Source organism: Neofelis nebulosa, chromosome 8 (genome assembly GCF_028018385.1).
Source record: "Neofelis nebulosa isolate mNeoNeb1 chromosome 8, mNeoNeb1.pri, whole genome shotgun sequence".
In the NCBI taxonomy this organism is placed as follows: Eukaryota; Metazoa; Chordata; class Mammalia; order Carnivora; family Felidae; genus Neofelis; species Neofelis nebulosa.
In genome coordinates, this window is record NC_080789.1 from 129195975 (window position 1) to 129212586 (window position 16612).

The 16612-nt window shown below is 38.7% G+C and overlaps 1 protein-coding gene across 6 annotated transcripts in view; it reads left to right on the plus strand.

Annotated features, from left to right (window-relative positions):
* Window positions 1-15936, plus strand: part of DCLRE1C (DNA cross-link repair 1C) — a 50536-nt gene extending 34600 nt beyond the window's left edge. For all 6 annotated transcript variants that reach the window (XM_058681840.1, XM_058681845.1, XM_058681842.1 and 3 more), the window contains 3 exons: window positions 1764-1852; window positions 2792-2886; window positions 14110-15936. In XM_058681840.1, the coding sequence (XP_058537823.1) occupies window positions 1764-1852; window positions 2792-2886; window positions 14110-15026 (1101 nt within the window). In that variant the 3' untranslated portion in view covers window positions 15027-15936. The remainder of the gene's footprint in view (window positions 1-1763; window positions 1853-2791; window positions 2887-14109) is intronic.
* The last annotated feature ends 676 nt before the right edge of the window (window positions 15937-16612 follow it).

Here is a 16612-nt window from a genome sequence, read left to right on the forward strand (position 1 = left end):
TAAGGCAGGCATCTGATGTGACGACATCAGCTTGTACAAGTGACAAACGGTGGCTCTCTGGTGGATGTCTCTTGTCTCCTGTGGCCACTTCATTTCTAAGTAGAAGTGAATCATTTCTGGTATAGGTTGACATTACTTTCTTTATCCCTGTTGCCTTGACAAGCCTGAGATTTCTGCTAGCCTCAGCTTTGAATTAATTATACAAATCGTAAAAGTTGTGGGCTGGTAAATAATAGTTTGTTTGCATGCCTGCTCTGAAAGTGCAGGAGAATTTGCTTATGAAATCTATCTGAAGAATGAATGGGTCTTGTTTTCCTCTCCTGTTTTCAGTAAGGTAGCCACTTTATTTTAATACGGAGTTATTGATAATTCCTAGATTCCTACCTCTTTTGATTTGGTTCTTTATTTGAAAAAGTTGTTCTGGGGTGCCTGAGTGGCTCAGTCAGCTAAGTGTCTGACTTCTGCTTAGGTCACGATCTCACGGTTATGGATATGTGCTGACAGCTCAGAGCCTGGAGCCTGCTTTGGATTCTGTGTCTCCCTCTCTCTCTACCCCGCTCCAGCTCTCTCTCTCTCTCTCAAAAATAAACATTAACATTTTTTAAATAAAAAAAAAAAGTTGGGTTCTAATGATTACTTAGAACTCAGTCTCCCCATTTGCAGAAGGGAATAAAAAACCTTTGTGTTGTCATTATAATTTTTTTAATGGATAATTTTTTTTAATGTGCTTTCAGAGTTTTTTTTTTTTTTTTAATGTTCATATGTTTTTGAGAGAGAGAGAGAGAGAGACAGAGCACGAGCTGGGGAGGGGCAGAGGCAGGAGACACAGAATAGGAAGCAGGCTCCAGGCTCTGAGCTGTCAGCACAGACCCTGACGCGGGGCTCGAACCCACAGGCTGCGAGATCACGACCTGAGCTGAAGTTAGACACTCAACTGACTGACCCACCCAAGCGCCCCTGTAATGGATTTCATTGAATGTTAAATATATGCCAGCTTGGTAACAGACCAAGCACTTGACATGCGTTATCTCATTTATACTTCTAGATGAAGACCCTAACACTTAGAGACTTTCGGTAACTTAACCAAGATCACAAGGTCACCAAGATCTAATAAATGACAAAGCTGAAACTTGTCTGGGTTATAGAGTTGTTTTGAGGAATAGCGGCAGTTTCTCTGTCGAGCATTCTGAGCTTTGCAGAAAATCAAGCTATTCATGAAATTTCTGCATGTAGTTGTCCTCTAGAGAAAAACATTACAACAAATCAAGCATCCTGGAAGATGTAATTTTCTTATTTTATTTGTTGGAGAAAAGAAATGTAATTTGAAGACCTTGCTTTTTTGTGTGTACTAAATACTCCACTTAATTCTAATTTACTTGAAGGGAATTTGTTAATTATGGGTGACTTTCTTAGACAAGGAGACTAATGCACTTTAAAGAAATAGAGACTCTTTGAGTTCCATTAGTCAGTGATTCTTAGTCCTTTCTGTGGAACAGAATCACCTGAAGAACATTTCAGTATCCTGAATCCCAGGCCCCACTGTAGCTCAGTATCAAAAGGACTTTTGGGCATGGGGTCTCAGAGTTGGAGATTTCTTTTTCCTCTAATAGAGGCCCCCAGGTGATCCCCATGTGCAGCTAGTAGTGAGAACCACACCATGAGAAAGTTCTTCTCTTTCTCCTGGCCTCCCTTTTGTTTGCGTCCATAATACCCACATTTCTCACTGCAGAGATAATCGATCCATTTTATTTTCCTTCTTCTAGGTTAAAGATTTCTTGAGCTACATCTGTCCTGTGAATGTGTATCCCAATGTCATTCCAATAGGCACAACTATGGATAAAGTTGTAGAAATGTGAGTAATTGCTACTTGTGGAACTTGTGTCGTTGAACACGATGGATGCAGAGGATAGTTTCGGGTCTGAGAACAGGGGCCAGGACATAAGATGGCTGTAAATACGTGTCTGGTTGGGAGCATGATGGCTTTCTTCCAGTGGGTATGTTACAGATAATCCTAAAGGCTGCTGGGAGTCTGGCATAAGGGCACAGTTGGCATTGAGGCCCTCAAGAGAAAGGGCAGGCTGTATTTACACACTCTTGTATTTTATCATCACTGTGCCTTAGCTTCCAAACTCTAGAGTGAAGAGATCAAATTTATGAGATTTTGTACGAGATAAGTCAACCCCATTAAACAGGTGAGAGTAATCAGCTAGCCATACTGTATTCCCTGAATGTCAGGTGTCACTGTAGTACTTAATAATCTTGCAGAATAGGGAACTGCTTTTTCTCCAAAGCAAGAGCAAATACATGGGTTTTGCTTTCCCTTAATCCTACAATTATTATTATTATTTTTTTTAATTTTTTTTTAACTTTTATTTATTTTTGAGACAGAGAGAGACAGAGCATGAACGGGGGAGGGTCAGAGAGAGAGGGAGACACAGAATCCAAAGCAGGCTCCAGGCTCTGAGCTGTCAGCACAGAGCCCGATGCGGGGCCCGAACCCACATACCGCGAGATCGTGACCTGCGCCAAAGTCGGACGCTTAACCGACTGAGCCACCCCGGTGCCCCTTAATCCTACAATTAGATAGCTATGTACCAGGTTGTATTTAAGTGCTCATATTTACCACTTAATTATAGTGAAGTGGTTTTTTAATTATTAAACATGGCTCTTTGGTTTTTAAAAGTAGTTACATGATTTTTCCCATGGCCAAGTTTTTATAATCTCTATAAAGTATGCTTACATTCCAGTAGCTTTCCTAACAGGAAAAATATAATGTTCATATTCGTTTCAGCTTAAAGCCTTTATGCCGATCTTCCCAAAGTACTGAGCCAAAGTATAAACCACTTGGAAAATTGAAGAGAGCTAGAAAAACTCACCTAGACTCAGGTAAGAAGATGACCCTGGCTTCAGAGGTGTGGGTTTCCAGGCTACTCTGGCCTGGTGAAAGCTGCATTGGGCAGGGGTGGGCCTGGGACTGCTGTCACTCAGATTTGTTACCATGGTCTCAGGAAGTGCTTTGTCTTTCTCCAGCCTCTGAAATCAGGAGTCCAATCTCCTTCACAGGTTTAAAATGGGTGACAGAGAGAACTGTGCCTGTACTGAATGGTGTTCTCAGCTTTCTGAAAGTAGGCCTTGTGGTTTGTATAGGCCATAAGGACAAGCTGGGCTGTTAATCTTGGAGATTTCCTTCAAGATACTAGTAAATGCTGACAGTGGAAACTTTTCTTGCCATTTCCAACCAGACTGACCAGCATAGCTTATACGAACAGATTTTCTGTACTTTGTCACCTTCTTCCATTGCTACTTTCATTTTCCAGGGAAGAGCAGAGGTAACCTCTGAGGAATTTAGAACTTGAGATTCCAAATAAAGATCTGCTGCTTTACAGCAGCCAGATTTTGTGGTTAGGATTCTGAATTTGCATTGCTTTGGCGGAAAGTCACTTACTGTACCATGTAGCTAATACATGACCAAACAGATTAGGTAACAGGATTGTATTTATTAAACAACTACTGTCTATGGCAGGTATTGTGCTAGGTCCTTTACATACACTACAGCTAAACTTCAGCCCACCCAAGGGGTATCATCCCACTTTTTACTAACAAGGAAACTAAAGTTTAGAGGTGAAGGAAGTACCCCCAAGGCCTAGCCAGAAATAAGTGATGGGGCTGGGATTAAAATCCAGTCCTGTCTTTCCCATCTCCATTTCAGCATTTCCTCTCATTTAGAATCAAATCAAAAACATTTAGATGCAAATTCCAGTACTGATTCTAGAAAACCAGTTGTTTTTAGATGTTGTATCTATCATGTATGACATCGTATAATCCTTCTCATATGTAAACTTAATTGTAGGGTTTTTTTAAAGCTTTACCAAAGTATAATTGATATACTATAAATTGCATGTTTAAGGTGTCCAATTTGATACTTTTACATATGCATATATGAGAAGCCATCACCATAATTAAGATCAGGAAAATAGCCATTACCCCCAGGTTTCCTTATGGCACTTGGTAATTCCTCCCAGCTGTCCCCCACCCCTTGCTGTCCTCTTCCATGCCAAGGCAACCACCGATCTGCTATCTATCACTGTACATTAGTTAGCATTTTCTAGAATTTTATACTAAATAGAATCATACAATATGTCTGGCTCATTTCACTTAGCATATTTTGAAATTTATTGATATTGTTGGATGTATCAGTAGTTTCTTTTTTACTGGTGGGTAGTATTCCACTGTGTGGATATACCAGTTTGCTGATCCATTCACCTCTTGTACATTTGGGTTGTTCGCAGTTTTTGGTCATTACAAATAAAACTATGAACATTCAAGTACAAATCTTTGTATGGATGTATGCTTTCATACCTAGGAGTGGGTCATACGGTAGTTGTATCCTTAAGAAACTGCCAAATTGTTTTCCATAGTGGTTGGACCATTTTCCATTCTTGCCAGTTCTCTTGTTCTACTTTGTTGCCAGTATTTGGTGTGGGTAGACTTTCTAACTTTGATATCCTAATGTGTGTGCAGTGATATTTCATGGTTTTAATTTGTATTTTTCTAATGTCTAGTGAGTTTGAACATCTTTAATGTTCTTATCTGCCATCTGTGTATTTTCACTGGTGAAGCATCTAAGTCTTTATCCATTTTTTTTTTAATTTGTTGCTTTTTTATGGTTGGGTTTTGAGAGTTTCTGGATGTAAATGCTTTATCAGACTCTTAGCAGAGTCTTTTGAAGAGCAGAAATTTTAAATGGTGTTCAATTTACTAATGTTTACCTTTTTTTTTTTGTATTGTAGCTAACTAAGAACTCTTTGCCTGACTCATGGTCACAAAGATGATTTTCTTCTCTATTATCTGGTAGAGGTTTTTGTAGTTTTAGGTTTTACATTTAGGTCTGTGGTCCATTTTCTAGTTATTTTTATGTATACGGTGCTAACTACATATTCAAGGTTTTTTGGTGTTTTTTTCCTACAGACATTCCAGACATTCTAGAACCACTTGTTGAAAAGACTTAATCTTTACTGAATTGTCTTTGCCCTTTTCTTGAAAGTCAATTGACAATATATTTTTAATTTTTTAAAATGTTTTTATTTTTGAAAGAGAGAAAGAGAGACAGAGTCTGAGTGGTGGAGGGGCAGAGAGAGAGAGACACAGAATCCCAAGCAGGCTCCAGCCTCTGAGCTGTCAGCACAGAGCCTGACGCCGGGCTCAAACTCACTGACCGCGAGATCATGACTTGAGCTGAAGTTGGACACTCAACTGACTCATCCACCCAGGTGCCCCAATTGACAATATATTGAGGGTTTACTTCTGGACTTTTTGTTTCGTTCCATGATTTCTATCTTGACATCAGTACTGCCCTGTCTTGATTATTGTACCTTTATAAATTCTGAAGTTAAGTGACACAAGTGGTTGAACTATTTTGTTAGTTTTCAAAGTTGTTTTGGCTATTCCATGTCCTTCACGTTTCCATATGAATTTTAGAGTCAGCTTGCTATTTGTATAAAAATGTCCACTAGACAGAGTTTGGGATTGTATTAAATTTGGGAAGAATTGACAACAACATTGAGTCTTCAGATCCATGAAGATGGTATCTCTCTCCATTTATGTAAGTCTTTGACTTTGCTCAGCATTGTTTTATAATTTTCAGTGTATAGGTCTATATGTCTTTTGTTAGATTAATCCCTAGATATTCCATTTTTTGGATACTATTGTACATTATATTCCTTTTCACATTTCAATTTGTTACTGTTATATAGAAGTACAATTGACGTATGTATTTTGATCTTGTATCTTCCAACCTTGCTAACCTCACTTACTAGTTCTAGTGATTTTTTGGGTAGATTCTACTTCATTTCTACATAGATTATCATAGTGTGTCTGAATATAGATAATTTTACAGTCTGGATGCTTTTACTTCTTATTCTGATTGAACTAGCTAGACTTCAACTATAATATTTAATAGAAGTGGCAAAGGTTGATGTCACTGCCTAGTTCCCAATCTTGTGGGGGCTGGGGGAGAGGGAAGCATTCATTTTTTCACCCTTAAGTATGATGAGTATGATGTTGTGAGCTTTTCATTGATGTTTCTTATCACATGGAGGAAGTCCATTCTATCAGTAGTATTCAGAGACTTTTTTTAATCAGGAATGGATATTGGATTTTGTCAAATATTTTTCCTGCATTTATTGAGATGATCATATAGTTTTTCTACTTTAGTCTGTTAATATGGTGAATTATAATGATTGATTTTTAAGTATTAAACCAACCTAGCATTTCTGGAACAAACCCCATTTGGTTGTGATGTATTATCCTTTTTAGCTATTGCTCAACTTGATTTCCTAAACTTGTGTTAAGAATTTTTTTCTTCTGTGTTCAGGAGTGATATTGGTCTAAAGTTGTTTTGTCTTTTTCATGCAATATCTTTTGTGGTTTTGGTATCTTTTGGTATCTGGATACTGTTGGCCTTCTTGTTGTGAATTGTTTCTTCATACTTTATTTTCTGCAACAGTTTATAAAGAATTAGCAGTATATCTTTCTTAAATGATAGGTAGAATTTACCAATGAAGCCATCTGGGCCAGGAGTTTTCTCTGCAGGAAGGTTTTTAACTACAAATTCTATTTGTTTAATAAGTTGAGGGCTATTCAGGTTATTTTTTCTTGAGTAAGCTTTGGTAATTTATATCTTTCAAGGAATTTGTCCATGTCACCTAAGTTGAATTTTTTGGCACAAACTTGTTCACAATACTCCCTTGTTATCCTTTTAATATCTGTAGAATCTGATGATACCAACTGTCTCACTCCTGACATTATTTGTATCTTAGTTTTTCTTGATCAGTCAGAGGTTTGCCAGTTTTACTGAGCTCAAAAACCCAGCTTTTTGTTTCATTGATTTTTTTCTTTGTTGTGTTGTTTTCAATTTCACTGATTTCCACTCTGATCTTTGTTTCTTTCATCTGCTTGCTTTTGGTTTATTTTGCTCTTCATTTCTAAATTTCTTAATGTGGAAGCTGAGGTTATTGCTTTGAGACTTTTTTTGTCCCTTAACACAGGCACTTAGTGCTATAAGTTTCTCTCTTTAGTTGTTATCTCACAGATTTGACTTGTGTTTTCATTCAATTCAAAATATTTTGATTTTTCTTTTGATTTCTTCTTTGCATGGATTATTTAGAATAAATGGGTTACTGAGTTTCTGAATTTTGGAGGATTTTCCTGAGATAATTTTGTTGTCCAATTTAATTTTGGGGTTAGAGAAAATGCTGTTATGATTTTTACTGAGATTTGTGGTCTGGAATAATGGTCTGTCTTGGTAAATGTTTCACTGTACTTGAAAGAACTATATATACTGCCGTTGGGTGGAGTGGTGTACAAATATCGGTTAGGTCGGGGCGCCTGGGTGGCGCAGTCGGTTAAGCGTCCGACTTCAGCCAGGTCACGATCTCGCGGTCCGTGAGTTCGAGCCCCGCGTCAGGCTCTGGGCTGATGGCTCGGAGCCTGGAGCCTTTTTCCGATTCTGTGTCTCCCTCTCTCTCTGCCCCTCCCCCGTTCATGCTCTGTCTCTCTCTGTCCCAAAAATAAATAAAAAACGTTGAAAAAAAAAATTAAAAAAAAAAAATATCGGTTAGGTCAAGTTAGCTGATAATGTTCAAATCTTCCATATCCTTGCTGATTTCCTTGGCCTACTTTGCCCTGCAAATTATTGAGGGAAAGTTGTTGAAATCTCCCGTTACAGTTGTGGGTTTGTTATTCCTTGTAATTCGATCACTTTTCGCTTCATCAGTTTGAAGCACTGCTATCAGGGACACACATATTTAAGATTGTTAAGTCCTCTTATATATAGGAAATGACTCTTAATCCTGGTAATATTCCTACCTTTGAAATATACTTCACCAGATATTAATATAGCTACTAAACTTTCTTCTGATTAGTTAGTATGGTATATGTTTTTCCATCTCTGTATTTTTAATTTGTCTTTATATTTAAAGATGGGTTTCTTATAGGCAGCATTTTGGGTCTTGTTTTCTATAGCCAATCGGGTAACTTCTGTCTTTTTAATGGAGTGCTCGGTCGGACCATTTATGCTTAATGAGATTACTAATATGGTCAGCTTTAAATATGCCATCTTGCTGTTTGTTCCCTCTACATTTCTTCTTTCTTTCTGCCTTCCTTTGGATGGAGTAACGATAGACTATATTTAATTTCTTGTTGGTTATTGGCAGTAACTATTTTAGTAGTGTATAGTATACATCTTTAACCTACCAGAGTGAAAAGTTAGGACAAATATTATTCTAGTATCATACAGTATAAGAAACTTAAGACACTGGTCCCACTTCCTCCTCACAGTCTGTGCCATTATTGTCATACATTTTATTGTTAAAAACCCCGCACTACTTATTTTTTCTTTAACCTGCCAGTTTTTTAAAGCTTTATTGCAGTATAATTTATATACCATAAATTTCACCCCTTTTAGGTGAACACTTCCATGATTATTACTAGCAGACTTGTGCAGCCATTTGCCACTAATTTCAGAGCATTTCCATTACTCCAAAAAGAAACTGCCCATTTCAAGTTACTCCGCATTACTACCTCCCGCTTTAGGCAACCACTAAATCTATAGATTTGTCTCTTCTGGATATTTCAGGTAAATGGAACCATACGACATTTGGTCTTCTCTGCCCGGCTTCTTAGCATGTTTCCAGAGCCCATCTGTCTTATAGTATGTATCATTACTTTTTTTTTTTTTGGTCACATTTTATTTATCCATCCACCAGTTGATGGACATTTGGGTTGTTTCTGCTTTTTTAGTTATAAATTATGCTGCTTTGAATATTTGCAGACATGTCTTTGTGTGGACATATGATTTATTTTATTTGGGGTAAATAACATGGGAGTAGAATTTCTAGGTTATGTTGAGTGTGGGGAGGGTGGTCTCAGTCTGCCTGAGCTGCCATAACAAATACCTCAAACTGGGTGTCTTAAATAACAGACATTTCTCATAATTCAGGAGGCTAGAAGTCCAAGATCAAGGTGCTGCCAAAGTGGGTTTCATTCTGAGGCCTCTTCTCTTGCTTGGCTTATTGGCCACTGTCCTGGTGCTGTGTGCTGACATGCTGTTTCCTGGGGAAAGGCATGTGCTGGAGGCAGAGGGCGGTAGGGGGGAGAGGGCTCTCTGATGTCGCTTATAAGGACACTAATCCTATTGGATCAGGGACCCATCCCTATTAACTTACTTTAATTACTTCCTTAGAGTCCCCATTTCCAAATACAACCACACTGGGAGTTAGGGTTTCAACACAGGAATTTGGGGGCAGGCACATTTATTCTGTAACATACACACAATAAATCTGTTTTAGCATTTTTTAACAAGGAGAAATTATTTTCCAAACTGAACACACTTTTTGCTCCCACCAGCTATAAGGATTCCAATTTCTCTGCATTATAGCTCATACTTTTCGATTATAGCCATTCTAGTGGATATAAAGTTAGATCTCCTTGTAGTTTTGATTTGCATTTCACTACTGATTTCAGCTTAAGTCATGTGCTTTGATGCTCTTGGCTGAAATGTCCATTTCACATCTTTTGTCCATTTTTAAATTGGATTATTGGTCTTATTGTAAGATTTCTTTATATCCTCTGGGTATATCCCCTTTGTCAGATAGGATTTGCACATATTCTTTTCCAATCTACACCTTGTGTTCACTTTCTTGATGGCGTCTGTTGAAGTGTGAAAATTTAAGTTTTGATTAAGTCCAATTTATTTCATTTTTGTCTTGCTGCATGAACTTTTGCTGTCCTAAGAAACTATTGCTCAATCCAAGATCATGAAGATTTATTCCCATGTTTTCTTGATCATTTCAGGATTTTGGCTTTTTTCTTATTGACTGTATTTTCTCCCCTTTATGCTTGTCTGGTAATATTTTGTTGGATGCCATATTTTCAGAAGTTTACCTTGTTAGGTTCTGCATAATTTTGGATTTCTAAAAATATTCGTGCACTTTGTTCTGGCATGTAGTTAACTGGTTTGGAAGCTTGGAACAGTTTGATCCTTTTGTCTTGCTTTTTATCTTTGTTAGGTAGGAGCAGGGCAGCATTTAGTCTGGAATGAACTCTCCCCACTCCTAAGGCAAGGCCCTTTTAGTACCCTTACAGACACCCTGTGAATCAAGGGGTTCCACTCTGGCTGTTGGGAACAGGCACCCTGGGCTCAAGTAGTTACCTCAGTAGGATGCACCGATCAGTCTGCCGAATGCTAGAAGGGCCTCTCCGGGCCTCTGCTCTGTAGACTCCAACCACCTTGGCTTCCTGACTCCCAGTCACCTCCTCGACTAAAGTGCCCATGGGCTCTATCTGGGTGTACCCTTCCTGCCTGGAAACAGTCACCAAGTGAACTGGGGCAGTCTTAGAACTCACGTCATTTGTTTCCCACGTTCAGGTGTCATTGTCCTTCACTGCCTGAGGTCTACTTTCTTGAGAGCCTTTGCTATATTTTGTCTGGTTTTTTAGTTGTTTCAGGGGGGAGGTAAAACGTAGTTCCTGCTATTCTTTCTTGGCTGAAAACAAAATCATTTTAAGCTTAACATTTTGTCCCTTTATGCACCTACCCAGATGACACATTTTTGTTGAATATGTATTTTTTTTTTGATTGGGCCACTAGTTTGAGTTTTCAAATTGATGTTTGTTTTTCCAATTTATTGTTTTAGCTTTTTTCCTTTTGTTCCTTGTTGCTTCCTTAGTGTTTTTATTCCTTGTTAATATAGTAATTTTTATAGCTTTTATTTGTACAGGTCTAGGTCTCTGGGCAACTCTTTGGCATCAGTCCCTCTAGTTGGTGTTTGCAGATGTATTTTGTAAGCCACCGGGGCCATGTTCACTTCAGTCCACATGTGTCACTGACTTTGGAATTCCATCCTGAGTGCTTTAAGGTCTGCGGTGCTTTCTAGTGTGCTGACCAGTTTTTCCAGTTTCTTTACTTTCAAATCTTGGGGCAACCCAGGAGTCCTTGTCAGCCTCTTTGAAAGCATTTCAATAAAGCGCTTAATGCTATTTTTTAAATCTTTACATAATTTAGTAGTTATCAGCTATTACAATTATTCCCCTAGACCAGTTTTATAAGATCAGTTTTTGTTCTTATAAATTAGCAGCTACCCATGGCAGCTAATTGAGAAAATAGTTGTATAGAACCTCACAACTCTAAGTTACTTTGAATAGCGTTTTAATGTATTTCCTCCCCCTCCTTCATATATATATCTATAGAACTCAGAGGGACATTAAAAATTATTAAAAATGGGGCACCTGGGGGGCTCAATCTGTTAAGCATCTGACTTTGGCTCAGGTCATGATCTCAGGGTTTGAGTTTGAGCCCTGCATCAGGCTCTCTGTCAGCATGGAGCCTGCTTGGGAGTCTCTGTCTCACCCCCTGCCCCCCCCCTCTCTTTCCCTCCCCTGTTTGCACTCTCTCTCAAAAAAAAAAAATTTTTTTTATGTGTTTAAAAAGAGGTGGACAGCAGTCCTGAAGTCGGGACCAGGGCAGCTTACGCAAGGGCTGTCTACCACCTGCTGTAAGAGCAGATAGATGCACACAGGCTGAGATAAACTTTTTTTTTTTTTTTTAATTTTTTTAATGTTTATTTAGAGAGAGAGAGTGAAACAGAGCTTGAGCGGGGGAGGGCCAGAGAGAGGGAGACACAGAATCTGAAGCAGGCTCCAGGCTCTGTCAGCACAGAGCCCGACGCAGGGCTCAAATCACAAACTGTGAGAACATGACCTGAGCCGAAGTTGGACGCCCAACCAACTGAGCCACCCAGGCGCCCCTGAAAAACTTTTCATTGGGAAATTTTTGTTATTGTTCAAAAACAATTTAACAGCTGCATACTTTGCATTATGGCTATATAATGATGTATCGGATCTTTGTACGCTTAGGTTAACAACCTATTTTTAACTTTTACAAATATTGTGATGAACAACATTGTACATAAATCTGTTTCACACTTCTCATTGGGTTAAATTGTAGAAATTAAGGTGCTTGCGAGATGATGTCCAGTTGTTCTCCAATATGGTTATACCAAGTTATACAGACACAGATAGATACTATCTGTGAATTATCACATTTGTCCTTTTTAACACTGGGTTTAAGTGTGTTTATCAGCTTGTATAAATACTACTGAGGATTTTAACACTTCTTAGTGTTCTATGCCTTTCCGATTTCACAGAGAAATCATTGTGTCAGAATTAACTTGATAGTATAATATAGAAACTTGTTTTTCAATACATACAGATGGATTGATGGGAAGAATGTACAGATTATCTTACAGCTGAAACACACTGTGATACTGTTAAACTTAGGATACAAAAATATTTCCTAAAAAGTTAACTTTGGCTAAAACAGATCTATAATCTGTGTGTTGAAATGAAGCCCCCTATCTTAGAGATCAGGCTGATTCCAAATACAGTACTAGACATCTTAGTCACTTTAAGTCTTTCAGAAAAGGAGAGAAATAGTTGCTTAAGAATTACACAGAGCCAGGAACCATACTGATCTGGTTTTGACCTAGTGTACTGTTGACCCATCTTCTCCAGACCTGTCTCCTTCGGAACATGGAAGCAAGATGATCCATGGGAGCAGGACTACTCTTTGGTACATTTTTAAAAAAACCAGCTGTTAAAAATGTAATGTTTAGCTACATCCTTGAATCACTGGGAACACTTATCTTTTTAGGTGGGTAGTTATAAGACAATACTAGAACAATTAAGTTGCCATAGACTGTCTCATGAGCATTTAATCTCCTTCCCAGGTGCCATTAGAGACCAAGAAAATACTTGTTTTCCCCCGTTACAAGCCTTCTCAATTTATGGTAATTTCACTCTCCAAGTAAGGTTTCCTGACTTTAAGATTTTAAGTGGAGGGGTACCTTTGGTGCCTCACTCGATTGGGTATCCGACTCCTGATTTTGGCTCAGGACGTGATCTCACACTTTGTGGGACTGAGCTCCATGTGGGGCTCTGGGCTGAGCAGGGAGCCTGATTCTCTTTCTCCCCTTTGGCCCCTCTCCCTCCTTGCTCACTAAAAAATAAAAATAAGTAAAGAAAGTAAGTGAATTGGGCTCATTATATTGCTAATGCAACATGCTTTAAAAAAAAAGTACATTTGTTGACTTTGTTCGTGACACTAAATGTGCTTTATTCAAAGTAAACCCCATTTGGCACATTTAGTTGAAGTTGATCTAATCCGCATTCCCCTCAAGTATCTGTCACCCAGCAGTGTGCACTTAGCCGACTCAGGCTGCTATGACAAATACTAGAGGCTGGGTGACTTAGCAAGACATTTTGCACAGTTCTGGAGACTGGGATGTCCAAGGTCAGCGTGCCAGCATATTTGGTTCTTGGAAAGGGCCCACTTCCGGGCTTGCAGACAGTCTCTCCTCCTCAGTACACACTGAGGAGCCTTTCCACAGGCTGTCCATGCATGAAGGAGGAAAGTGAGAAGTTGGTCTTCCTCTTCTTACAAAGATACTAATCCCATTTTATATCCCATCTCCAAATACCATGACATTGGGGCCAGGGCTTCAAATTAGGAACTTTGGAGGACACAGCCCATGACATGTACCAAGTAGATATCAGTAAAAACTAGAAAATGACTTTTTATTAAATCAGCCAACTCATGATCTACTTTTTGCAGAACATACAGTTTGCAAACCTGGCTGATGAACAGAATCACAGAACTTAAAGTGAAAATTAAATTACTGGGTCCCACCTTTAGGGATTCAGTAGATCTGGAATGGGATAGAAAGCTGTATTTTTTTTTTTTTTAAAAAGCTTTCCAGATGATGCTAATGTTCAGCCAAGTTTAAGAACCACTGTTACAGGCATTGTGGCCTTATTTGGGGAACACAGATCAATATTCTCAACCTTAAAGTCCGGCATTAGTTGAAGGGTGGTAAATTGTTCAGATTATGCTAAGAATAAGGGGCCTTTTTCTTAGAAGAGGGACACGTTATTTGCACCTCCACCAATTGAAACTACAGCTACATGCTACAAATTGGATTTTAAATTAAAAGCACAAATTGATTCCCTTTGCATTCTGTGTTTCCCACACACCTGTTGTGTTTTTCCCCACAGAGGAGGAAGATGACCTCTTTGATGATCCTGTGCCGTTACCGCTAAGGCACAAGGTTCCATACCAGCTAACTCTTCACCCTGACGTGTATCTGATGACTGCAGCTTCCCCAAGCCGGCCTGAGCAAGAGAGACAGAGCACAGGGTACAAAGAGAGTATGCATACCTTTCCTTTGGCAAACTTTATAGAATGTGAAGAATCCAACAGCGAAGGTGAAGAAGAATTACAAACCCCAGCTTCATCTCAAGAAGACCTGGGTACTCTCACACATCACCAGCAAAAGGCTGATGTAGAAGTACCACAGTGGGAAGTGTTCTTTAAAAGAAATGATGAAATCACAGATGACAGTTTGGAAAACCTCCCTTCTTCCACAGAGGCAGGGGGCTCTCAGTCGCCAAAGATTTTTAGTGACTCTGATGGAGAGTCAACTCACATCTCTTCCCAGAATTCTTCTCAGTCAACACACATATCCGAACAAGGGAGTCAAGGCTGGGACAGCCAGTCGGACACTGTTTTGTTATCATCCCAAGAGAGAAACAGTGGGGATATTACCTTCTTGAACAAAGGCAGCTATAGACCAAGAATCAAAGAGAATATTCCTGCCTCTCAGATGGAACAAAATGTACTTTGCCCAAAGGATACTTATTCTGACTTGAAAAGCAGCAATCAAGATGCAAATATGGCTCCTAGTGTTGGAGAAATAACCACTCTAAGCAGTGGGAAACACATACCTCAGGAAAAAAGGCTACTAAATTTTAGCACCAATGCAGATTCCCAGAGCTCCTCTGATTTTGAAATTCCCTCCACACCAGAAGCTGAGCTACCTAAAGGAGAGCATTTACAGTATTTATATGAGAAGCTGGCAACAGGGGAGAATATAGTCACTGAAAAAAGAAAAAGCTCATTCTCAGATACTTAAAAATGAAAAACCTTGCATTCTAGAGCAACCAGTAGAAAACCTACACAAAGAGGTAATGGTCAGAATCATAATGGACACGTCAGAATGGAATATTTAAAAATGTTCGTGTAACCTAAAACAAGGCAGTAAAAGGGGAAAAAGAACAAAAAATAGAGGTAAAAAGCAGAAAATAAGGTAGAACTAAATCCAAACATCAATAATTACATTAAGTGAAAGTGGTCAACACACACCAGAAAAAACCCAGGGAAAGAAACAGAACGTTTTTATATGCTGTCTCTAAGAAATTCAATTCAAATGATGCAGGCAGGTTAAAAGTAAAGCCTGGAAAAATATATCTAAATACTTCCACTACTTAAAGCTGGAACGACTATATTACCATCAGACAAATTTCTCACAAAAGGTCCAGTTCACTAAGAAGACACAATCCTACATGAGTATGTTGCTGCAACAGCTTCAAAAGAGAGAAAGCAAAACCAAAGGAGAAACACTAATGCACAGTCGAGCTGGGAACTCTACCTGTTCCTCTATCGGTAATAGAATTAGCACACAGGAAGTGAGCAAGGCTATGGAAGAACTCCATGGCATCATTAACCAACTGCAACTGACACAGAACACTCCACCCAACAGAGAATGTTCTCAAGCGCCATGGCACATTCACCCTGATAGATGGCTGCATCCTGGGTCATAAAAACTCTTAAAAACAATCAGCCCCTCATTTATCTCAAAAGGTCACTTCTGAATGCTGGTTTGAACACAAAGGTAAAATGAAAAGGAGAGAAATTAGGACCCAAAAGAAAAGAATGAAATGGCAAAAATGTAAGTGTGTTCTAGTTGTTGGATTTCCTTAAAGTCTGTCAATGGATTATGTTTTTGTACAGCTATATATGTGGTTTAATAAAGTTCTATTAAATACTCTTCAACACTTTGGGTATGCTGACATTTTATAGATTAAGGAAGCAAAGGCACAGATTTCCCTTAAAACAAATTTAAGTTGGCGTCTCTAAATCAATTTGCAGATCAATTAAACCAACAATGATATGCATTATCACCCTGCTGCACCGACCCCTTCTTTCTAACGCCACAGATACTCCCAGTTTTTGATTAAGTACTCTCCAGACTGTGTGTGACTGGGGTAGAAATACAGTTATCCCATTTTACCCATCTCTCCTACGAGTTCTATGGCCTGAAAGCAAAGTGAATATAAAATCACTAAAGAGACCAGTAGAGATTACAGATCACTGAGTTTCCAGTCGTAACTACAACAGGCCTAATACACAAGCCCAGAGACTTCATTTTTAATCTGTAGTTCTAAAAATTAGTTACACTTCATTAATTCATGTAATCAAATATAACTAATTTCACTGACACTAAAGACCTCATCTTAATAGTATAGCTTATAATCCAAGGTGGGGACTCAATACATGCCTGTAAACATTCTTCTGAATATATTAGCACCGTATAATCATATCATCCATTTAATATTACATACTGCCATATTTTGTTTTATGAGAACCTGGCACAGTAAATGCCAGGTGAATGAATTTAAGGGCTAAGAGCACTAGAACAGACTTTTGATTAAAAAAAAA